The sequence below is a fragment of the Podarcis bocagei genome (genome assembly GCF_964188305.1).
Source record: "Podarcis bocagei genome assembly, chromosome: 15".
NCBI classification, from domain to species: Eukaryota; Metazoa; Chordata; class Lepidosauria; order Squamata; family Lacertidae; genus Podarcis; species Podarcis bocagei.
Genome location: NC_138141.1, coordinates 4,480,227 through 4,506,364, shown reverse-complemented (window position 1 = coordinate 4,506,364; position 26,138 = coordinate 4,480,227). Strand labels below are relative to the sequence as shown.

The window sequence follows — 26,138 nt, the reverse complement described above, 5'->3', positions numbered from 1 at the left end:
TATCAGGATTCAGGATTAGCTTTAGAAAGCCATTCCACTTCCGAGTGGGATGGTGTTGCGGCTGGATCACGTGGCCTCCACACACATCGGGGGCCGGCGAAGCCCCACAATATGCCCCCCGGCCAGCCAACCCAGCCGGCCGGGGGGTGGCTTACCCCCCCTTTTAAACCGCAGCGCAGCAAGGGGATCTCCCTCTTGTTCCAGCTTCCACAGACCTCCCGCCCTCTTTTCATGCATTGACTATATTGGCCTTGCTATGGACCTCGGTTGGTCGCCGTTGAGGGGCCTGGTAGGAATTTTTCCACTTGGCAAATTGGCACTGGCCATTTGGTTTTCGCCTACCTCGTAACAAATGCCACAACTTTGTAAGGTTTGGTGGTTAGGCATTGGTAAAACCTTGTTCAGGGGAGGGGAGGTGTGGCCATCACAGTGGCTAGGGCCATGGCATGACCCCTATCAGTGACCCTGGGGGAGATCCTAGTTGATGTGCATCAGCAGGGCTCCCCCTACTGGTGGTAAACCCTTGTGAGACTTCCTGCAGGTGGGCAGGAGTCAGATATAGTCAGTTCAATTCCAGTGCCTAAGCCAATACCACTCACATTCTGTAACCAATAAAGTTGTGGCCTAAATTTTGCCCATTAACCTAAAATATGGTGTCCATGTGTTATTATTCAACATGATGTGGGGGCATGGGTTCTTGACACACAACAAAACCCTCTGGAACCTGCAGTTGTTCTCTTTTGATTTCTGCACACTGTGGAGACTGTTCCACCTGCAGAGTTTGCCACAGGAGTAATTTCTTTCCATTTCTTCTGCCTCCCCTCTGCACGTTGATCAAACAAAGCCTCTCCTCCTCCTCACAGAGGGGAGGTATTGTGAGCGGGAACCGTTCCTGCAGCAGCAGGGGGGCATGTTTGGCCCCCTGTGTCATCTCCCAGCTGCCATGCTGCCCCCTTGGCTGGCCAGCCAGTAGGGCTGGTCTGGGGGAGGGGCTTAGCTGCATTCAAGCGGCTGTGGCAGCCTCCGCGCCTCATTCAGCCCTCGGAAGACGACAGATCAAGACCCTGGAAGAGCTTCGGCTGGTTGGGCGTGTGCAGGCAGTGTGAGCCAGGAGGAACAATGGTGGAACTGAACTAAGGAACTAAGGAAAATAATAATAATAATAATAATAATAATAATAATAATAATAATAATAATAATACTCTGCCCATCTGACTGGGTTTCCCCAGCCACTCTGGGAGAATCTATTCATTGTATGGTTCTGCATCTCAAAATGGAGGTGTAGAACTGGAAAATGTGCCAGATAAGACAACCACAATTATAGTGACAGGAGGGGGGCTTGATTGAGGTCCTTAACTTTATGCACAGTGGAGAGAAAGTGAATTGAGAGAGCTTTCTCTCATAATATTAGAATTCAGGGCACTGGCGGAAGAAGAGGAGTGTGGGGGGAGCATACCGCCCCCGGCAGCGTGATCCCCAGGGTGCCATTGTGCCCCCCCCCGTGCTGGGCACCACACCCCCACAGGTGGCGCGCCCCCGGGCAGCGTGCTCCGCCCCGAGACGTGCACCAGCCCCGCCCTCGCCTGCTCTCCGCCACTGATTCAGGGTCATCCAATGAAACTGACCAGAAGGCGATTCAGAATAGACAAGCTGAAGTATTTCTTCACACAGTACTATGGAATTCACTGCCAGAAGATGTAGTTCACATCTTCACCAAATATTTAAAGCAATGTAAAGCATTTGGCTTCCCCTAAAAAAAAATAATCAAAAATCGTAGGAGCTGTATTTATTTTGAGGGTGTTGAGAATTGTAGCTCTGTGAGGGGTACACAACAATTTCCAGGATTCCTTTGGGAAAGACATGTTATTTAAATTTGCTTTAAATATCTGGTGTGGATGTGACCATAGTGACAACCACTAACTTAGATGGCTTTAAAAAGAGATTTGGTAAATTCATGGAGGATAACAATGGATATACAGCTTCCTTCCAGGTCAGAGGCTCTGAAAGTTGGGGAACTTAGTGGAAGAGGACTTTTGCTCCTGTCCTCTGGTGTGGGCTTCCCAGAGGCATCCGGTTGTTCTTTAGCAATAAGATACCTGCTGTGTAATAGAATGCATGTCAGTAGAATAATATATTAATGGTTGTACTCATGTACCAATTGCAGCAAGTCAGTGAGCAGGGGCAATATAAGCCCTTGTTCATACATTGTTTGCCAGCAAAACTGGCAAGACGGATATTACAGAAAATGTCTAACTGTTTGTGACTGAATCCCAGATGGGGTGTAGTGGGTTAGAGTGTTGGACTAAGCCCCAAGAGACTGGGGCTCAAATCTCCACTCAGCCATCAAGCTCACTGCGTGATTATTTAGGTCACAGTCAAGTTCACTGGTGCATTTCATTTTTGGTTATTCATAAATTTTTGGTGTGGGATTTGCAGCATTTATTTGCAAATGTTGACGTTCAGGAGCTTTCAGATATTCATTGTTGTTGTTGTTACTACTGCTACTACTAGCATTTCAATTTAGCCATGCTGTAACCAATAACACTCAACAAAAAAGCAGCAAAACTAGTACATGTTTGATACATGCATGCATCATTCATATATGACTACTGTCATCATATGATTTGTGCTTTGGAATAAATTCCAGCTTACAAAAACACCCTGAGAATTATGTTCTGATTCTTGACCAAAACAAGCTTACCAGACACCCTTTAGAAAGGGTGTACTTTATGTAACTTGATGACTTCATCCTGCTGAATTGCAAGGTGAGCTGTTATGTGCCCCTTGCTTGCACATTTAAGATCTTTAATGCACTGGGTGTTCTTTAATAAATACAGGAGTAGCCAAAAGTCTTAAGAGCATTACAAAAGCTCTGCTGGATCAGATCAAAGGTCCTTCTAGTCCAGCAATCTTTTTCTCCACAGTGGCTAGCTGCTAGCAGCTTCCAGCAAGCTCCTCAGCAGGGCACAAAGGCGATACCCTCCCCCTGCCGTTTAAGGGCTTGGCATGTGCTGACTCTCATGCTAGCTAACATCAATGGGGCTTCCCCTCATTTCCCTCAGTGATGCTCTCATTGCTCAGAGCAAGTGCTTCAGTTTCTTATTGTCCCAGTTTTAAATTTAGTCCTCCACATTTCCACGTCAGTTTGCAATTTAAATTTTTTTAAAGTCCTCTGGAAAACTGTCAGTATTTTTGTCTGACTTTCTCCTATACAGTTGATATCTGCAAATACCTACATTTCTGCAAAGAAATTTCTACTAACGTAATACATTTCTGTATGTTATTTACAGTAATATGCACATGTACTGTATACACATGCTTTTAGTATGTGCATATTTGTACATGTTGCTTTGGCAGACGACTGCTTTGCAAACTTTGGATAGGTGTGAGTTTTGAAGGATCATAGACTCATAGAATCATAGAGCTGGAAGGGACCATGAGCACTATCTAGTCCACTGCCCCCTACAATGGAGCAATCCTTTGCCCAGTGTGGGGCACGTATTCTAACAGTGGCTATTGTTTCAGAAAGTTCACCTTTGAATATGCCCCTGGTACTACTGGTACTATTTCTGTCCTCAAAACAGCCCTGTGAGGTGGGCTAGGTAGAGAAAAAATATCACCAATATCACCCAGTGTGCAGCATAGCTAAATAGGGGTTTGAATGCAGGTATTCCAGGTTCTAGGGACGCGGGTGGCGCTGTGGGCTAAAGCCTCAGCGCCTAGGGCTTGCCGATCGAAAGGTCGGCGGTTCGAATCCCCGCGGCGGGGTGCGCTCCCGCTGCTCGGTCCCAGCGCCTGCCAACCTAGCAGTTCGAAAGCACCCCCGGGTGCAAGTAGATAAATAGGTACCGCTTACCAGCGGGAAGGTAAACGGCGTTCCGTGTGCTGCGCTGGCTCGCCAGATGCAGCTTTGTCACGCTGGCCACGTGACCCGGAAGTGTCTCCGGACAGCGCTGGCCCCCGGCCAATAGATGTGAGATGGGCGCACAAACCCCAGAGTCTGTCAAGACTGGCCCGTTCGGGCAGGGGTACCTTTACCTTTACCTTTATTCCAGGTTCTACTAGGACTCGGGTGGCGTTGTGGTCTAAACCACAGAGCCTAGGGCTTGTCGATCAGAAGGTTGGCGGTTCGAATCCCCACGATGGGGTAAGCTCCCATACCTCGGTCCCTGCTCCTGCCAACTTAGCAGTTCAAAAGCACGTCAGAGTGCGAGTAGATAAATAGGTATCGCTCCGGCGGGAAGGTAAATGGCGTTTATATGCACTGCTCTGGTTTTGCCAAAATCGGCTTAGTCATGCTGGCCACATGACCCAGAAGCTATCTGCGGATAAATGCCGGCTCCCTCGGCCAGTAAAGCAAGATGAGCGCCACAACCCCAGAGTTCTCTGTGACTGGATCTAACGGTCAGGGGCCCTTTACCTTTACCTATTCTGGGTTCTAATCTAATTATCTACAACCTCCTCTTACTGAAGGCTAACCTCCATGTAGGTAAGTCCCTCTGCCTCTGCTGTGAGTTTCCATTCCTTTGGTTATGTTTACTACAGCTGTGGGAGTTCTCTGTTTGCTGGAGCCTGACTTTTTGCCAGTGCTGCCTTTGTAAGGGCCAGCTTGTCTGTTCTATTGATTTTCGAAGCTTGATTGGTATTCCATGCTTAGGTGATTTGGGAAAATGTACACAGAGTCCTTGACTTCATAGGCAAATGCCTTTTAAATATGATGTTCCACAATGCTTACAGGTGCAGTATTGCCGATGGCTGCACTACCCAGGTGTGCATTGAGAAATGGACTTGCTTTGCATAGTAGTTCTTTAGACTGTTCAAAAATGCATGGAGGGGCAGTGGGTTTATTATTTACTTACTATATATTCCATAAAATTTCTACACTGCTTCAGTGTAAAAAAACAAATGAAGCATCCAAGCAGTTTGCAAAAAAATGAAATAATGAAAAAAATTACAACAATACTTTAAGAAAACAATACTTTAAAACATGCAAAAAATACTAAAACAGATTAAAATTAAAAACAACTTTCTAAGCATCTGGGTAGGTTTGTCTAAACAATAATGTTTTTACCTGGCACTGAAAAGAATGCTTATTGTTCACCCCCACCCACATCACCAATGACTACATGTTAACAGGCTCTGTATATTGCAACTTGCATGTAAAGTAGGATACATGGCCACCCTCTCAGATGTAAAAGACGCAGTGCACCCAAGCAGGACTTTCCCCACTGACTTCCCCCAGTGACTGGTATCTGGAGCTGTGGTACCTCTCATCCTGGATTAGGGACCTTGCTTTTTCCTGAATACTCAGTAGTGCATAGAGCTTGTATGTGCATAAGCTCTGTGATCAATAGATGGCACAGTCCCATCCACCCATCTTTGGGGAAGTGCTGTGGTGTGCAGAAGGTCCCAGGTTCAATAGCTGGCATCTCCAGGCAGGAGAGGGAGGGACTCGTATCTGAATAGCTCAGTTGGTTAGAGTGGTGCTGAAACCCCAGAGAGCCATTGCCAGTCATTGTAGACAGAACTGAACGAGATGGACCAGTGCTCTGACTGACAAGGCTTCTTTTTATATTCATATGTATTCAAAATAGGGCCTTTTAGGACGTCTGAAAAGAGTTTGTGATACTTTCTGATATAGGAAATGAAATTTAAGGCCATTTGCAGTTTGCTGGCATATTACGATGCCAAGACCCAAGGAGTCTTCCAGTTCTTAGGATGCTTTGCTAAATGAAATTAATGCAAGGCAGAAAGATCTTGTCCCTCAATGAAGGAATAAGCCCCGCAGGACACAATTTCATTTTGCCAAAATAGAATAGAATTTTAAACTCAGCTGGTTAATTAATGCATCAAACATGGATCTCTGAAAGTAATTTGTCTGCCTTGTCTTCCCCTGCCTTTTTAATACGCAGGTTGTGTTATCAACAACGGTGAATGTTGATGGGCACGTACTGGCGGTATCTGACAACATGTTTGTTCACAACAACTCAAAACACGGACGGAGGGCGAGAAGGCTTGATCCGTCTGAAGGTATGGCCCTTTATCTGGGGTGGGGATGGGGAAGGAAAGGGAAGTATTGTCCAAAATATGTCACATAATCAAGGTGGAGAGAAAACAGCAGTGTGTGCAAGACGAAGAAGGAATGCAAATGCTATTTACCAGGGAGACACCTGATTTTCTGGTAATTGTCCCAAGTAACTCCCTATAGCTATTTTACCCCTCTTTTCCTTTTGAAAATATTTAAAGGTCTCTTTTAAAAATTGTGTTGCCATGGGCAGCTGGAGTTACCAATCATCAACCCTTCCTCACCCCCCTCTGTGTCTTCAAACATTAACAATGCAATCCTATACAGAGCAAGCATAGCCTTTTTACTTACTCTCGGGCACCTCAATGGTTCTTAATTCCAAGAAAACCTGCACAGGGTTGTGTTTTAAATCCCAGATTGGAGGCATGGTGGCTGCACCCTATCTTTAGTGAAAATCTAAACGTGCACACATAAGCACTAGGACTCACTCATCACAACTGGAAAGGTCATTTTTGAATTGTTGCTTGCAAATATATATTTCTCCTATGTTGGGGCAAGAAACCCTTTTCAGCCAGAGGGTTGCATTCCCTTCTGGACAACCACCCAAGGGCCACTTCCCAGTGGTGAGTGGGGCAAAAAGCAAAAGAGGGCAGAGCAACAAATGTAAAAGTTATTTTTGGACAGTAGGCTGGTTTCTACACAAACTCACACACTCCTTGATATCCTCCATCCAGATGAGCAAATTAAGGCAAGGAATAGCTTGCATTCCAAGGAAATCTATTCCATTAATATCACATGTTAGCTTGGCCCTCCTCTGTAGTGTGTAGTTGAGCAATTAGTTTGGCTAATTTACTAATGTTGCTAAGATCCGAAGGGAAAAGCGTCTGCTTTCCATGCAGAAGATCTAGGCCCTGGCATCGCCAGGTAGGGATGGAAGAGATCCTCGTCTGAAATCCTGGACAGCCACTGACAGTCAGTATAGACAATACTGAGCTAGGTGGACCAATGGTCTGATTAAATATAAGGGAAAGACCATAACTTGAATATGGAAAATTCCAACTTCAATCCCTGCTATCTCCTCATATGGTTGGGAGAAAGCCTGATCTGATATCCTGGAAAGCCTCTGCCAGTCAGTGTACTACTCTGGATGGACCAATCAGTGTATTGTGACAGTTCCCCATGTTCCCATCAGTTTATGGATTACCTTGCTTTCATAAGGAGGCAACCCTTGTGAGTGAGATCAGCAACGTGCATAGCATCTAAAGTTGACCAACCCTTTTGTATCATTAAAATCTGGTGGTCTCACTTTGCATTCTAGTTGCTTCTTCAGGACAGAGCAGCTGAGAGGCAATGTGCTAAATATTCCACAAAAGAATTTCAGACTTTGTTGCTCAGCTGGGCTTGACTTGATTTTGAGCAAATCAAGCAACATGACATCTTAGTTAAACAGAAATGTAACAGCACAAGATGTGTATGAAAAAGTGTCAGCCGTTCCCTTAAACAAACTGCGGGAAACGTAACAATGCGCAGAAGGGAACTGACACTAATTGATTTTCGTTTGTTTGGCTAAGCGAGGAATCACCATCGTCTGCAGGCTGTATTTTCAAGCAATTACAAATCACTGGATCTGCTAAGCTTCAAATTGGATAATCGCCTACACTCTTGCCAGCCCCATTCTGGCACCAGTTAAAAATAACTAGAGAAGCCCCTCTTGGCCCTCTCCTTGCAGCTAGTGAAAGTGAGAAGACTTTGTGACGTTACGAGAAGAGACAAGTTAGTCTATTATTTCATTAGGGTGTTTTGTTGCGTCCCTCCCTTTTAAAATGTGCCCTGCATCAACCTAAAGGAGAATTAATGAACTGGAAGAAAATGATTGAATCAGTAAAGAATTCGGAGCAGTGTTAATTCTCCCCCAGCGGGCAGTGAAATGGTAGAAGGAAACTCCCAAGATTCCAAAGCTAGGAAGCCTTCCAGTTTTTCCTTGACTGATTGAATGTGATTGACTGGCTGTTCAAAGGAGTCTCGTATTTTTGGAGCCCTGCCAAAGCTCCCTTCCACCTCTGACCTTGTCAACATTGGGAATGGAGTGATGGATTGACTTTGGTTATGGACTGGAAAACCATATTGGGATCTTGATGGGATGTATAGTCCAGAGGCCCTGAACGTATGAAAGAGGTTGGAGGGAGGGGGAGTGTGTGTGTGTGTGTAGAGGGAAATACCCTATCCTATGAAAGCCAGAAATTCTTAAAATGAATTTTATTACCTATGATCTATTTATTACATTTGTATACAGCTCTTCAGTTTATATTCCCCTGGATGACTTGGGGGGGGAGGGGGGGTTAACACAGTCATTAAAATGTATATACACCAGGGACAAAACACAAGATGTAAAATGTAGATATCTCTTGCAGTAATACTGGGATGAATGCAGGAGACTTTTTATTTTTTTTTACTTATGCAAACCATTAATAAACCCAGCCTATTGATACTTACTTGTTTTTATTTATTTTTTAAATTATATTGCACCATCAAATTCCCTGGGGCGTCACAGAGTTGAACTTGCTTCTGAGTAGACACGGATAGGATTGCACTCTTGCATGCTTAAGAATGTAATCCTAAGCACACTTACTAGGAAGTCACACTTATAGCAGGACTTGCTTCCAAGCAAAAATGTACAGGACTACAGTGAAAATGCTTAATATAAATGTTGTGTATTGTTATTAGCCTGTCGACACTGATGCTTATATTTCTACTTGGTGCTGCCTTATGCTGGTTCAAGACCACTGATGCATCTAATCAATTACTATCAGTTTTGACTGGCAGCTGACTCTCAGGGCTCTCAGGCAGGGGTTTCTCACCATCCTGCTACCTGAGCTCTTTTAACTCAAGATGCCATGAAGGAGCCTGGGACATCCCACATGCAAAACATGTGACCTACCGCTGAGCTAATTCATACTTCACTGCAGCTGGCTCTGTTGCCCCTCCAGTCGGACAGATATTAACATTTTGTGGACTGGTGCAAGGCAACATGATTCCCCAGCGGTCACCTTACCAGCACCAGAAGTTTAACTTCTAGCAGGGAATGTACAAAGTTATTCTGCAATGAATATCCTACACACCCACTAGAAGGGCATATCTGAACGAGGGATGGGGGTCAGAATCCACTTTGCTTCTCATTTTGACATGAATCTACCTCATCCACACTTCCTGAAACAGTATACATATGTAAATACAGCTCTCCTTCAAAATGCATCCTCCTCCAAAGTTTGCAGTACTGTTCTCCAACCAAAAAATGCATTGTAAAACTGAACTTTAGCAAGGACTGTTTTTCTTAAGAACAAGAATAACAATGCAAACTGATGTGGGAATCTAGTAAACTGAATGCAAGACTGGCGGGGGGGGGGGAATAGAAGCTGAAAGAAACAGAGTTGGCCATCCCTAGTAAGAGCATAAAAACACAAGAAGTGTTTTGCTGGGGCAAACTATGCAGTTCAGTATCCCATTTTCTAGAGTGGTCAATCAGATGCATTCATGAAATGAAATCCATAGTTAAACTATGTGCCCTGTGAAGAAAGGGCTTTGTTTTGTGTGTCCAGAATTTCCCACCACATTGTGTGACCCCTGGCAAGGCTGGCCCAGGACATTTTGCTGCCTGAGGCAAAGGAGAAGGTTGTGCCCTTCTCCCCATCCCATATGCAGAAGCTGAGCGGACTGTCCGTTGAATGGTGATGAAAGAGCATCCTCCATCACACCTGAGATGGCTTGTTGGATTAGAGAGCACAAGGCAGGGCAGCTTGGAAGCATAGGGCCACATGTGTGGCACAACAGAGGGGAAAGCGCACACACACACCCCTGCTCATCCACTGCCCTAGTGGTGGGGCTGACCCAGACTCCAGGTTCGATTATTAATTAAGAGAGAGGCAGAAAAAATGTCTCTTCATTCACTTTCTCAATGATGCATCATTTTATGTATACACACCCTTGCCTCCCCCTCCCCCAAATCCAGAAGCCCAAATGTTTTCATAGGGGAGTTTTTCTCCAGCTCCTTAATATTTTGTGTTGCCCTTTTCTTCCCCATGGTGAATTTGTACCCTAGATTTGTATGAAAGCATTGCAATTTTATTTCCAGTTCTTTTTTTACTGATGCCTTGCATGAGATTCATCTTTTTCACAGGCTAGGGATGTCTAAGGGATAATTCTCAGCACCCACACCAGACTTCAATTCCCAGAATTCATTAGGGATGCCATAAGAGTTAAACTGGTGTAGAACCAATATATTTTTGTAGTCTGGATCTGCTTCAATTGAATGATAGCAAGTGAACTTTTTAGGATGGCAAAGAAGAATGTAGAAGTTCTCCAGAATCCACAGAGTTTATATCTGTGCTATAAAAGCCCAGGGGAGAAAATGTTAACTTTTCTGAAGTTTCTGGCAATAGAACGATTGTTATTTAACCCAACTTTCACTGCTAATATTTACTTTGCTGTTCTCCAGATGTTGTAGGACTCTATCTCCCATCAATCATAGCCAACATGGCTAGTAGCCAGGGGAACATCTGGCCCTCTGAATGTTGCTGGACTATGAGTGCCATCATCCCTGACTCCCACTGACCCATGGTGGCTGGGGATGATGGGAAATGGAGTCCAATAACATCTGGAAGTTCCAAAGGTTTTAACCCCTGGAGTAAACAATACTGGATGCAATCGGTATGTCAAATTGGTATGTTTATATTGTAACAAAATGGAGATGGCTGGAATCTTCCCTGCAGGGTACAATAAAGCTATTAATCTTTGCTGGAAAAGTGACTCTGATGTCTCTTTTTGCCTTCCCTTCCCCTTTCTCCTATCCTGTAGCCACTCCCTGCATCAAAGCAATTAGCCCAAGTGAAGGCTGGACCACAGGGGGAGCAATGGTTATCATTATAGGAGACAACTTCTTTGATGGGCTACAGGTCGTATTTGGGACCATGCTGGTATGGAGTGAGGTAGGTCAGCATGCTTTCTGGTTATTGCTTGCCAAGCTATCCTTCTCAAAGAGCTAAGGTAGCTTGCATTGGTTCTACCGTATTGGCCTGAATATAAGCTGCACTTTTACTTCCAAATTCTGACCATGAAAAGTTAAAGTGTGGCTTAAATTCATGACCTTACAAAAATTGGCTTTTGCAATATCGCTGCTGAAACAGACATACTCTAAAACAGAGTGTGAGTGCCTGCGGAATTTTAAGGGAGCAGCTTATATTTGGATATTGTCTCTTCCTCCCCCCCTTGAATTTTAAAGGTGTGGCTTATATTCAGGCCCATACGATATTTATCATTTCTCAGGTGGTAACATTCAAATGGCATAATCAACGGGTTGCTAACAGAGAGAGAATATCCTTTTTTGTACGATTTTGTACAGTGCACCCGCAGTGTTTCATGATGGGAATGTCCCACTGGGGAGTGTGGCAGTGGTGATGAGGTTGTGTGAGGTTGCTGCAAGGAGAGGGGAGCGCCATAGACCATTGCCATCAACCCAGAGCTCCTTTAACCTCACTTCTGTCTTGCCTCCATCCCTACAAGTGCGCTGCCACTTCCAGGGGACACAACTGCCTCTGCGCTCTCTCTCACACACCAATCCATCTCTGCAGTTTGCTGTAGCTTTCATGTTCCTCTAAAAGCCTACTTCAAGTGGAGGCATTGGTTTCAGACCACTCACGCCCCCCATGGAAGTGGAGAGGAGACTTAATAGAGCTATGGGATTGGGACAGACAAGCCAAGGTTTTCAGAGGAGGGTTGGCTTAACTTCAGTTTTTATACAAGGTGGCCAAGTGTGCCACTTTACACTTTGAAAAAAGCATTTTGATCAAACAACTTTCTGAAATATATAGTAGATGGTGGAGGGGGGCTTGCGGGAAAAGAGAAGACGAAACTCATAGGCAGCAATGGGCAGAAAAGGAGGAGCTGTTGATGTAGACATCGTGGGCACCAAGACAAGTTGCCTCCCACCCCCCACCCTCTATGCCATGCCTGAAATGACAGAACAATTTGCCTACCCCCAGGGAAATTCAGACAGTCCTACACAAATCCCACCAACAGTAGCTTTTTTGGGCAGTGTTTTGTCAACATGGCCACACTTGTGCATTAGCTCCATAGAAGAGGTGCAAGGGGAAGGCACAAAGGTGCTGAAAACTGTCACAAATTGTATATACTAAATTTGGAAATGAAAAATAGAACTAGTGAGGACATTTAGTGGATTGGTTCCTCTTATGAAACAAAATCAGGTAATTCAGAACTTTTTTGATCAGGCTTCACATATATAAAAGTTGACCCAAATTATTCAGTACTTAAAACAAAAAGTACTAGAGATAAAGTACTAGAGATAGAGTAAAATTAGTTCAGTTCACGTTTTAATGCAGACCTATTTACCTTCCTGAACTAAGATGTAAACTGAAACACAGCTGAGCTTCCCAAGTCACTTCTCTGAAATTTGTAGTCCAGTTCCTTATGCAAAAATACACACCAAATAGCATATATTAAAGAACACTTGCACACAAAAAGCATATATTAGTGAAATATGCATCCTAGAAAAAATAATTTAAGAAAATGTATTATATATGGGGAAATTGTTTTAGAATGCATATATTAGACAAAATCCATGCAAAAATGTATACTAGGAGAAATGTGAAAATTCATACAAATTGTTCAGACTTTTTTTTTTAAAAAAAGCAAATTTATGTGGAAATGGGGCAAGCTCATCTTAAGATTGGATAAAATGATAAACTGAAATGGACAGATTTGTGCATCCCACCTTCATCATTAACCTGAGTAAATAAAGGTGTGTGTTTTGCCCGCTGACCTGGAGAAGTTTATTTCTGCTGAATTTTAATGTCCATTTTTATGTAGAAAAGGCCTGGGGAACCTCTGGCTCTCTAGATGTTGTTGGACTACAACTCCCATCATCTCTGACTATTGGCCAAGGTGGCTGGAGATGATGGGATTTGGAGTCCCACAGAGCTTGGAGGGGCAGCAGATCTCCAGCCCTGTTCTAGCAGCACAAACTGAGAATGGTGAAGGGTCCTATGCAAATGCTTCACCACTGTTACTTCTTTTCTCTCCTTGAATCTCCCCAGCTGATCACCCCTCACGCCATCCGTGTCCAGACACCCCCTCGTCACATCCCTGGTGTCGTTGAAGTAACATTATCATATAAATCCAAGCAGTTCTGCAAAGGAGCCCCTGGTAGATTTATTTATACAGGTATGTGAAAACTGTGTATCACAAAGGACTAAGTCCAGGTGACCTATTGGTTCTAAATTACTAAAGTGTAAAGTTGTGTTGAAAATGGATCTTTTTTGGGGGGGGGGCAGCAGCAAAATGTAGCTTTTTGTTTCAAAATTGACACTTTTCTTTTCTTTTGCTTTTTTGGCTCTTTCCCAACATTTGCACTGGTTGCCCCCCACCCCACCCACTGGCTATATTTAGTTGTCCTGAGATCTCACATTGAAGTATCAGAATAAACAACAGACCATGAGGAAGGACCAGCATCAGCACCAATGTCCTGGGACAGTTGTTGAGGCCCCAGCACCAGAGCAGGGCCTCTGACACCTGTCCACCTGTCCTTCACACCCCCTGCATCATTTTCCAGCCCAACACTATGACTAACACTGCGTAGGGGTATCGCGCTGCCATCCCAATGTAACTTAGCTCAGGGGCATTGTGGGGAAATGTAAATGGTGACTAGATGCAGCCACAAATCTCCGCTTGAAGCACAGCTCTTGGTAGAGCTGCTGCTGTTGCTGCCATTTTCCCATGAACCTCACATAGCTGGAGTTGGAGCTGTCACAAGACTTTTTTGTATTTCTCATGAGTAATAATGATACAAACTAAATGTAGGCCTAATTTATTTTGCCTAGGGTGGTCCACCTATGCCTGGGCTGTATCATTTTGGACTGCAGCTATGGGATCCCCCGCTTGTACCTTTCTGCATTTCTTTCAGTAACAGTAGAGTTTTGTGGTAGAATGGATTGTGCCAGCACTACTGAGTTTGAACCATTTCAGAGCGCACTGATCCAGTAGTATACTCTCGGGCGTGTATTGGCTCTAGGTATACTCCATTTTTTTTTATATATACACACACACACACACACACACACACACACACACATTATATACAAACACACCATTTATATAGTCATACCTCGGGTTATAGATGCTTCAGGTTGCATTTTTTCGGGTTACGGACTGCCAAAACCCAGAAGTACCGGAACGGGTTACTTCCGGATTTTGGCGGTCACGCATGTGCAGAAGCACAGAATTGCAACCTGCGTGTGCACAGATGTGCCGCTGCGGGTTGCGAACGCTGCAGGTTGCGAACATGCATCCCGCACAGATCACGTTCGCAACCCGAGCATCTACTGTACAGCTATGTCATAAACACACACATATATAAGTGGTTTACACCAACCATACTTATATAAAATATTTAAAAACATGTAAAAAAAATAAAGCCAGAGATTTGTGGGCCAGACTCTATTTTGAAGGGGGGAAAAGAACGAATTCCTATGCCCCACAAATAACCCAGAGAAGCATTTTAAATAAAAGGACACATTCTACTCATGTAAAAACACACTGATTCCTGGACCATCCGCGGGCCCAAATTAGAATGAGATTGGGCCCCCAGGCCTTAGTTTGCCTACCCATGGTCTCAGTGATTGTGCTGGGATATAAGGGTTCAAGTAGAACCCTGTAAGCCTGGACCTAAGTTGTTGAGAACTTTGTAAATTAAATCAAAGTTAACAACTGGGAACTGCCATAGCAGGTGAACCAGATGAAATTGATAAAAGGCACTCTTTTTTTAAAAAAAGATATTTATTAGGAATTTGCAAATTACAGAAAGAGAAAAAGAACAATAGAAAATTAAACAAAACAAAACAATACCTTACAATACATCACAAAAAACAAAAAGGAAAAAACAAAAAATACAATAAAACAACAAAAAAGAACAAAAACATTTAAAAACACATCCAGCCTTTCCATGTCTTTACCTTTCATATACTTGTTGCATCGACCTCCTCACACCTCCCTTTTTGTATTCTAGTTCAATTAGCTATTTCAGCAAGTCCTTTCCATCTTTCTCAATTTTCGTTCTAAAATTTAACTTAAGTCACTCTAACCTTAAATTTTCCACTTTGGTCCATTAACAATCTATTTTTACTTAATTCTTTATTACATTTCTGCTAAAGCCATATAACTTCATTCCAGCATCCTTCTAACATTCATTAATTTTGCAATATTTCTGTAAATATACTTTAAATTTTTTCCAATCTTCTTCCAACGACTCTTCTCCCTAGTCTCGGATTCTGCCAGTCATTTCCACCAGTTCCATGTAGTCCATCAGCTTCATCTGCCATTCTTCCCTGGTGGGTAGATCTTATGTCTTCCAGTGCTTTGCGATAAGTATTCTTGCTGCTGTTGTGGCATACATGAAAAAAGTTCTATCCTTCTTTGGCACCAATTGGCCGACCATGCCCAGGAGAAAGGCCTCTGGTTTCTTCAGAAAGGTATATTTAAATACCTTTTTCATTTCATTATAGATCATCTCCCAGAATGCCTTAATCTTTGGGCATGTCTACCAAAGGTGAAAGAATGTACCTTCAGTTTCATTACATTTCCAACATTTATTATCGGGCAAATGGTAAATTTTTGCAAGCTTGACTGGTGTTATGTACCACCTGTAAATCATTTTCATTAAATTCTCTTTTAAGGCATTACATGCCGTAAACTTCATACCAGTGGTCCATAACTGTTCCCAGTCAGCCATCATAATATTATGTCCAACATCTTGTGCCCATTTAATCATAGCAGATTTCACCGTTTCATCTTGAGTATTCCATTTCAACAGCAAGTTATACATTCTTGACAAATTCTTAACTTTAGGGTCTAACAATTCTGTTTCCAATTTTGATTTTTCCACCTGGAAGCCTATTTTTTTGTCCAAATTATATGCCTCCATTATTTGAGAATAATGGAGCCAATCTCGTACTCTGTTTTTTAATTTTTCAAAGCTCTGCAATTTTAATCTGTCTCCCTCTTGTTCCAAGATTTCCCAATACTTCGGCCATTTGGCCTCCATATTGAGTTTTTTCTGAGCCTTTGCTCCATTGGTGACAAACATCTTGGGGTTTTATTTTCTAACAAGTCCTTATATCTTATCCAAACATTATACAGTGCTTTTCTGACAATATGGTTTTTAAACACTTTGTGTGCTTTAATCTTATCATACCACAGGTATGCATGCCAACCAAATACGTTGTTGAAACCTTCCAAATCCAACACATCCGTGTTTTCAAGAAGCATCCATTCTCTCAGCCAACAAAATGCGGCTGATTCATAATAAAGTTTAAGGTCTGGCAGGGCAAATCTACCTCTTTCTTTAGCATCTGTTAATATCTTAAATTTTATTCGAGGTTTCTTGCCCTGCCAGACAAATCTAGAGATATCTCTCTGCCACTTCTTGAAACAGTCCATTTTATCCAAAATTTGCAATGTTTGAAACAAAAACAGCATTCTTGGCAATACATTCATTTTTATCACAGCAATTCGGCCTAACAACGATAACTTCAAATTTGATCATATTTCTAAATCCTTTTTCACTTCAATTCAACATTTTTCATAATTATCCTTAAATAAATTCACATTCTTAGCAGTCATGTTAACCCCTAAATATTTCACTTTCTTAACCAGTGTCAATCCTGCCTCCTTCTGAAACTTATCTCTCTCAATCTCAGTTAGATTTTTCTCTAAAACCTTAGTTTTCATCTTATTCAACTTGAAACCTGCTACCTGGCCAAATTCTTGGATCAGTTCTAATACTCTTTTGGTGCTAGATTCTGGCTCCTGTAAAGTTAATACCAAATCGTCAGCAAATGCTTTCAATTTGTACTGTTTGGCTCCCACTTATATGCCTTTTACCAATTGGTCCCTTCTAATCATATTTAGCAAAACCTCTAGGACCGATATAAAAAGCAATGGAGAGATTAGGCAACATTGTCGTGTCCCTTTCTCAATCTTAAACTCTTCTGTCACTACATTGTTCACAATTAATTTTGCCTTTTGTTCTGAGTAAATTGCACCTATACCATTTTCAAAACCTTGGCCTACCCCCACCCCCTGTAAATTCTTCTTCATAAAACTCCAAGAAATATTGTCAAAGGCTTTCTCTGCATCCACAAATATCAAAACTGCTTTAGTATTAATCTTCACTTGTAGTTTTTCTAAAATATTAATTATATTCCTCGTATTGTCAGACAAATGTCTGCCCGGGAGCAAGCCCGCTTGGTCTTTATGGATTTCTTCTGCTAACACCTTTTTTAATCTTTTAGCCAAAATGTCTGCAAAAATTTTATAATCCACATTAAGCAATGATATGGGGCAGTAGTTCTTGAGCTGTGTCTTTTCAGTCTCTGTTTTCGGTATAAGTGTGATGTAAGCTTCCTTCCACGACTCTGGTGCCCTTTTCCCTTCCAATATTTCATTGCAGACTTCCTTTAAAGGTTGTATTAACCATTCTTTCAGAGATCTATAATATCTTGAAGTCAGTTCATCCGGCCCTGTAGATTTACCCAATTGCATATTCTGAATGGCCCCTTCTACTTCCTGTTCCATTATTTTGTGATTCAACATTAACTTATTTTCTTGGGAATTTTTTGTAGTCCATTCCTTTTCAAAAATTTATCGATGTCCATTTCTTTCTGCTTCTCCTGTGTATATAGTTGTTTAAAATACCTCTGGAAGCACTTTCTAATTTCCACTGGGTTCTGTATATTCTTTCCTTCCACTTCCAAATTCGTGATGGTATTAAGTTTTTGTCTTTTTTTCATTTGCCAGGCCAACAGTTTCCCACACTTATTTGCCAATTCAAATATCTTTTGTCTCATATGTTTGATCTTCCATTCTATTTCCTGATTCATCATTTTCATGTATTGTACTTGATATAACTTTATTTCTTTCAAAATCTCCTGGGACTTTGGTTTCATCCTCAATTTCTTCTCTCCTTCCTTTATTTTTTCCAGAATTTTATCTTTTTTCTCATTTTGCATTCTCTTCTTAATTGCATTCTGTTGTATCAAAAATCCTCTCATGACAGCTTTACTTGCATCCCAGATTACTCTTTTTTCCACAGTAGTGTTCATATTTATCTCAAAATAGTCTCTCAAAGTTTTTTGGGCCTTCTTAGTAACTTCTTCATTCCTAAACAAAGAGTCATTCATCCTCCATCTAAAGGAACCAATTGGCATCAATTTCATTTCCATCTTCACAGCATTATGATCGGAGCAGGTCTTGGGACAAATTTCAACTTTACTAGTCTTCGGGGCCAGTCCTCTAGTTACCCAAATTTGGTCAATTCTTGTCCAGATAAAAGGCACTCTTTGCCACAACAGGCAGGCCTCATGCTCAGCTCATGCGTTTCACAGGGGCATCAGGCTGGCCACTGGAGGAGGAAACCAGGTGCTTGATAGATACAACAATCTGATCCAGCAGAATTCTTAATACTCATAATAGCAGATAATATTTTTGGTTTTTCGTATAGAAAATATGGGTGTAAATAGAAGTTCTGCACAAGCAGATTCTGCTTATATTTGAATAAGCCCCAGGTGTTGCGAAGGAAACTTTGTTCAGAAGTCTAGAACTAGCTCCACAAAGACACTCACATGTCCCCTTCCTGAAAACCTGGAAAGCCACAGCCGGTCAGGGCTGAGTTAGATGGACCAATGGTCTGACCCAGTATAAGGCAGCTCCCCGTGTTCCTACATGTCTTGAATGGGAACCAATTCCCATGTGAGAACTTAAGAAAATAAAAAGAACTTGCTGGGTCAGGCCAGTGGTCCATCTTGACCAAGATTCTGTTCTCTCAGCAGCCTATGGAAAGCTGTAAAGCAGGACTTGAACAGAATTCTCCCCACTTGTGGTTCTCAGGAACTGAAAATTCAGAGGCATACTGCCTCCAACTGTGGAGATAGAACATAGCCATTGTGGCTGTTGTTGTTGTTTAGTCGTGTCCGACCCTTCGTGACCCCATGGACCAGAGCACGCCAGGCACTTCTGTCTTCCACTGCTTCCCGCAGTTTGGCGAACACCATCTCGTCCTCTGTCGTCCCCTTCTCCTTGTGCCCTCCATCTTTCCCAACATCAGGGTCTTTTCCAGGGAGTCTTCTCTTCTCATGAGGTGACCAAAGTCTTGGAGCCTCAGCTTCAGGATCTGTCCTTCCAGTGAGCACTCAGGGCTGATTTCCTTCAGAATGGAGAGGTTTGATCTTCTTGCAGTCCATGGGACTCTCAAGAGTCTCCTCCAGCACCAGAATTCAAAAGCATCCATTCTTCAGCGATCAGCCTTCTTTATGGTCCAGCTTTCACTTCCATACACATGATAATCTTACACTAATCCTCTTTTAAAACCATCCTAAATTGGTGGACATGACTGCCTGTTGTGGGAGCAAATTCATAGCTGTGTCTTGTGGGTGTCTCAACTCTTCTTCCCACACAAACCTTCCTTGTACCTTTTGGTTCCCTCCCCTGCACTATGGGCTCCCCACTTTCTGTTTGAAGTGTGGCTTCAGCCAGTGCCCCAAGTGAGGCTGCTGCCAGGAACGGATAATCCATCTATCCAAACAGTGAGCCAGTCCCACTGCTGCTGTTTGACCATACAGAAGAACATAGATACCCAAGGAAATAGTGAAAGATGATTTTCAGATCCATCCAGAAGGGAAAGGTTGTTTTGCTGCTTTATGCTAGAAGATGCTCCATAAAATTAGTGATGGGAGGAGGGAGAATCAAGCAATTTCTCAGTCTCTCTATCTAAGTAGATCATGACAAGCAAAGCGATAAACACAACTATTAAGTACAGCTGCACCTGGTGTAAGCAATTCCCCCAGCTCATTTTGGCTGGTAGTAGAATTGTTGAAAGAAAAACACAGAACAATAAAATAAGAACTTCCAAGCTGCACAATTAACCCAGGGTGTTGTTGTTTTTCTTGCCTCCAATTACTATATTAGTGGTGTTCAAAGTCTGTTTTGCTCATGGTACAGATCGTTCCTTTTTCTCAGCTTTCACTGGTGAATCTATACATAGTCCTGGATAATATGCAATACTTTCTATATGAAATTGACAATTTAAGTCAAAACAATGGCTGAAGTAAAAATCAAATTGGGGTAGGGAAGTGGGAATAATTTCTTTAAAAAGTAACATTTGAAATTTAAAATGGTTCCCTGCCATCAATAAGCTATAGGTACAGCAGTTGTCTTGCACATATTTAATTCATGGCAAGACTGAAGGGTCAGCATTCAAAATGTGATGTTATAATTTTTGCATTCTGAGCAGGCAATCCATGTGTGTGTGTCTGTCTGTGTGTGTGTGTGTGTGTGTGTGTGTGTGTACGTGTGAATTAGGTATAAGCCAACTTCACCAGTTCATTTCTTTTTGGGGTGGCCATAGCTCAGTGGAAGAGCATTTGCTTTGCATGTAACAGGTCCCTCGTTCAATACTGGGCATCTCCAGGTAGGACTGGATAACCCCTACATGAAATCCTGGAAAGCTGATACCATTCAGCGTAGACAATGGCTGAGCCAGGTGGACCAATGGACTGACTCAATAAAAGGCACCTTCTATGTTTATTGTTCTGTGGATTCCCTCTGTCTGGCATCCAGCTCCTCCTGAATTTATTTATTTAATCCACCAGTCTTTCTTCCAGCAGTGATAGGTACTATTCTCAAGTTTTCTTTTCTTTTTTGTGGTGTTTTATCACTGTGCACAACTGAACCAGTAAAACAACACAAATAAAGAATCTTGATGCAACCTTGCATCCAAAACAGCATTTCTTCAACGTGTGCAAAACTGTGACAAATTCCACATACAAAGTGCTCTGTACCACATTTGAGGAGGATGGGGGTATGGAATAGTTCAAATTTGGAAACAGGATCAGGTAATAATTCAGATCTCAGAATAATATTGATGCTCAGTTTCCACTTAATCCTCTACAAGGTACTAGGACTCAAGTCCAATTAAACCCAATGATATGTCTGAGTAATCATGGTTAGAAATCAAACTCAAATATTAAATTTGTTCTCATCTCTTAGAAACTGCTTCTAATTGTGTTATACTTTGAGCCATTCTTCCTTATTAGGAATAAGATGGATCCAAGTCTTTGATTGGATTTGTACCATGATCAGCACCAGAGTGGAAGGGGAGTCAATAAGTCAATAGCAGTTTTGATGTCAGAATCAGGTTCCTATCAAGATCCCTCCCAAGGGAACTGGCCGTGAAGGCAGAAACTGAATCCGGTGTTCCTATTAGTAAGCAGGTGGAGAGATGATAAAGCAGGGATTTTCGGAGCTCAGGTTGCAACTGCTAAAGATCTGAGGAGAAGTCTTCAATATTTAATACAAAATCCAATATTCATTCCATGTTCAAACTGATTAGGCATTAGCTGAACAAGAACAGCACTGAGACAGCTTGTTTGAAGAGGAGAGAGCCATAAACTGTTAAAAAGACAACCATAAAAATTAAAGATAAATTCCAAGGGTAAATCTAAATGTCACAGTGGGAGCTGTTATCGGCATGCATATGTTCCCCATAATGGGTATTTATAATAGGTTACGGCAAAGTATGTCATACTAGCAATGCTGTAGTTAAGAATCTGTCAGCAGTTTCTCTCTGAGTGTTATCACTCACAATGCTGCTGCAAAGCAATCACCCAGCTGATTGTGGTGCCAAGGCTGTGTTTATTGTTTTGAGTTTCTCCCCGCTTCCCTCTACCCATTCTATAAGGGGGGGGAGAAGTCCCCCAGTAGCTGAAAAGGTTTAGAAACCTATCCATGGAGGTTTGCGGAAATGGGTTGATTTTTGGCACGCTGCTTTGGGCCTGAAAAGACTAAAGGCACACAAGAGTGGGATGGATCCAGTCAACAGCTGCAGTCCTAATCCCACTTATCTGGGGGTCAGGATGCTGGAGAATTCTGATGAAGGCAGAAATAGGAGTGGAAGTTACCACTGTACACTTATTTGTTCCATGTCCAGAATGGAAATCAGTCCAGTGAATACGGACTAGCACCCCTAGTCAACTCATCTCCAAGTACACATGCGCCTAGACTAGCGGATTAACGCTGTCCACTCCTTTTATATGCGGACGACGCGGTAATTCTATCTTATACACGTGTTGGACTAACCAGAGCTCTGAAGATCTTTGCCACGTATTGTCAACTCAACCAATTAACCATCAACCATGTTAAATCTAAGATTCTGATTTTCGCCAGAAGTCGGAGATTATACGAATGGAAGCTTGGTGGAGCAAAAATAGAGCAAGTCCTAAAATTTCAATACCTAGGAGTTATTTTTCAATACAATTTGGGGTGGAAAGCACAAATTCAACACCTACTTAACAAGGCCAAAACTCTGTCATATGCGCTCCTCCGATTTTTCTTTTCGGATGGAGCTTTACATGTTCCCTCGGCCCTAAAGGTGTTCAAGGCAAAAGTGGTTACCGTGCTTGCTTATGCTGCCCCGCTCTGGGCCGTGATGACAGACCTTGCTCCTCTTGAGACTCTGCAAAACCAATTCCTACGTCGGCTCCTAATGCTCCCCCTGTGCGTAAGCAACGCAGCCATGCGTCTAGAATTGAAGATCGCATCCTTAGAAACTTGCCTGTGGAAGCAAGTCTTCAATTATTGGTTATCATTGTGGCATAGATTACCAGACCATTACCTTGTCCAATGCTTATGGCGAGATGAATTTTCCAGCCTTTGGACTAGTAGAATTCATTCCAAACTCCTGAGTTATGGAATCTCTCCCTTAGATTCCCTAAAATTAGATCAAATCACTGCTCAAAGACTGATCCGCCAAAGACTGGATGACATCGATTTACAGCGAAATTATACACTGGGGGGAGGTGTTTGTTCGCCCCAGAACATTGGTATCACTTTAACTTACTGCGTTCCATCATACCTCTCCTCCCTTTCGACTGTTGCCCATAGGCTGGCCTTCACCAAAGCGAGGTTTAACGTTTTTCCCTCCAATGTCCTGAGACATAGATTCTCAAAGGGCCAAGCCTCCACCATGTGCGAATGTGATAAGGAGACGCCGGAGTCGCTTCAGCACATTATGTTCACTTGCCCCTTATTCAACGGGCCACGGGCAAATTTGTTGGGATCAATCATACAGAAACTAGAGGGTACCCCACCAAAATTCCACCTTGCCCAAATCTTGCAGGATAAGGATACCCATACGACCCTGAAAGTGGCTAGGTTCCTGGTCGCTGTCCTTACCCAAAAGCGTTGCCAAGGAGCACCACAAGCTAATTAAGGCGTAGTATGCCATTCCACCTCATAGTATTTTATTGTTATAGTAGTGTTTTAGCGGCTGTTTTTTCCCACGTGCACAAGCTGTTATTTATGTCTTGTTTTTATCTGTATGGGCCTACGGCCGTAATAAAATTATTATTATTATTACGGTCAGTTGTTGCAGCTGCTGTTGCTTTCAGTCCACTAAACAATTTGAAATTGATGACATTTCCTCCACCATTTGCATTATGTTTCCTTTGCATTGAAATTAATGGTGTGGAATAACATAATGGCAATGTAATTTACGTAACTTACATAATTACACCACAGTGGACAGTGAGAAGACACTTTTTTGTGGAGGCAGACTGCAGAGGAATGGAAACAGTGTTGCATGCAAGTAATACAGTATGGAATGCAAAACGATGCCTTCTTACATCCTACCTGTTTACTATTATTGATGGATTATTGAATATTGCTTTATTTGATATAAATTGTTCATTTTAAAGATATTGTGACTTTTTGTATTGAATCAGATTTGATTCAATAAAACATGTTTGATGTTTTATTATGGTGCTATGTGTTGGAAGCCGCCCAGAGTGGCTGGGGCAACCCAGCCAGATGGGCGGGGTATAAATAAAATTATTTATTATTATTATTATTATTATTATTATTATTATTATTATTATTATTATTACTATTACTATTATTACTACCACTACTATCTGAGAGTAGGCCCCACATGTCTGAGTAGACATGGTTGGAATTGGGCGGTAAGTTATTTGAATTCAGTTGAACATAGTTTCCACTGGGAGTTAAATTAAGCCATAACTAACTTGTCCCACTGATTTCAGAGAGGCCTAAATTCAACTAGCTTAGTCTGGATTCAATCCAATTTCAACAATATAATGATAGCCACAGAAAGGAAAGAAATCTCAAGTAGTTGTGCATGCTTAATAGTACATGTTGCTGACACTTAAGCCTTGTGCAGGCGTTATTAGCTTCCATGTGCAGCAACACAGAAGCACGAATGGGACCATGTCAAGTAAGCCTGTCCCTGATGTATCACATACGATCTATGACCCAGGGATGGGAAGCCTCATTTTAGCTCTGGAGCCACATTCCCTTCTAGGCAACCTTCCAGAGGCCATATAGGTGGGGCAAGAGGCAAAAAAGGATGGAGCAGTGAATATAATTTTTACGCTTGCAGAGTAGGCTAGCTTTTACACACACACTTCTTGCACACACATCCAGACAAGGAAGAGCTATTAACAGAGATCAAGGACACATTCCAACCTGTCAGAAAGCACTCAAGGAGAGTGCAAAGCAAGGCCAGTGAAGATTGTGGCCTGGGGAGAGACAATGTGTCTGGGAAGGGGCTGTGGCCATGAGCGTCTTCCAAGGACCAGCCTGGATAGCCACATTTTGCCCCGGGCCTCAGATTGTGTGTACAGCCTGAACATATGCAGTGTGAGGGGCTGTTGTGAATCTAGTTTTACACATGAAAACTTCCATGAGATCTGGAACAAATATCAGCCAGTCTGGATTGAGCATGCAACTAGGGGTGGGGGCTTTTCTGCACCATCAGGCGTTTTGTTCCTGTGTAACTATAATTTCTGCATAGGGCTTTGGTTGCAACAGTTTTAGACATATTAGCTTGCGCTATTGCACTGTGCAGATGATCAATATCGATAATGTGCCTTACATTTAAATTTTCTTGTGTAAACTGGAGCTGAATTGGTTGGCTGTGTGTGCAGAACTGATCGCTGAATCTTGCTTGACCAGAACCAGAACCAATCCAGAACAGCATCAGATGCAGCCAAACTTGAACTGAATTAAAAAAAGGAATGGCTTGACTCGCTTGTCTGTCTATGTACCTATCTGAGCAAAGGCACTAAGCCAGTCCCCCCCCCCCCAACTTCTAACTGGAAAAGACAACACTTTACTATTCATTGGTGGCAAGCAGTGGAACCAAGAAGGCCTCTGTGGTACGATGTTTCACATCTTGTGTGTCACACCTGAAAAAGGCGTGTTTCTACCTGCTATATTTCAGATGGCACAGGGACATAAAGCAGGGCTTCTGTACTGAGATGTGTTATATTTTAATTTATGGTAATAATTTTTACATTTGCATGTAGACATAGAAATCATCATATGCAACTTTTATGCAAATTTGGTATCTCTTTTACCATCTTATTTTGGTGATGCAAACACTCTTTTTTGGCAATGCATTATGGTCCTAATAAAATTTCGTCAGCAACCCAGAGGACTAGAATTGTGAACAGCAAAATCAAATCAAATAAATAAGAACTGAGATTCACTAGAAGCTATAGAGCAACTGTTGCAACTTATCATGACAAACTGAAAGCATATTTTTGTTGATTTTTTAAACAATTAATACTAAGCAGTAGCCTGATTGTTTTCTTGATCATCAAATCTAGATATTCTCATTAGATATTTTTATTTAAATACACACATTTAGATATTATTTCATTTATTATTTTTATTTCAAAAGTTCATAACCACTTTTGCTTGAAATAAGACATGTAATTCCCTTAAACTATTAGACTCACAAGAAAGAAGAGAAATGGCACATTGTGATATATAAGACCTCAGGAGGATTCTGACAAATTCTCACGATTATTGGCATAACTTTCCTGCCCTGCTCCCAAATGGGAAATAGATTCTGTGGCAGTTGAAATGTGTATTATTAAACTCCTTAAGTGATCCAGAATGGTTCCCAGTAGGCAGGAAAAAAACATTCTAAGTATAGCAAAATCTAAATTCTCAGGTCTAAGGCTTTCCTGCT

The 26,138-nt window shown here is 42.2% G+C and overlaps 1 protein-coding gene across 2 annotated transcripts in view; it reads left to right on the top strand.

Moving 5' to 3' along the window:
• Nucleotides 1–26,138, top strand: part of EBF2 (EBF transcription factor 2) — a 265,985-nt gene that overhangs the window by 197,193 nt on the left and 42,654 nt on the right. For both annotated transcript variants that reach the window (XM_081171701.1, XM_081171700.1), the window contains exons 8-10: nucleotides 5,913–6,030; nucleotides 10,877–11,007; nucleotides 13,132–13,258. In XM_081171701.1, the coding sequence (XP_081027827.1) occupies nucleotides 5,913–6,030; nucleotides 10,877–11,007; nucleotides 13,132–13,258 (376 nt within the window). The remainder of the gene's footprint in view (nucleotides 1–5,912; nucleotides 6,031–10,876; nucleotides 11,008–13,131; nucleotides 13,259–26,138) is intronic.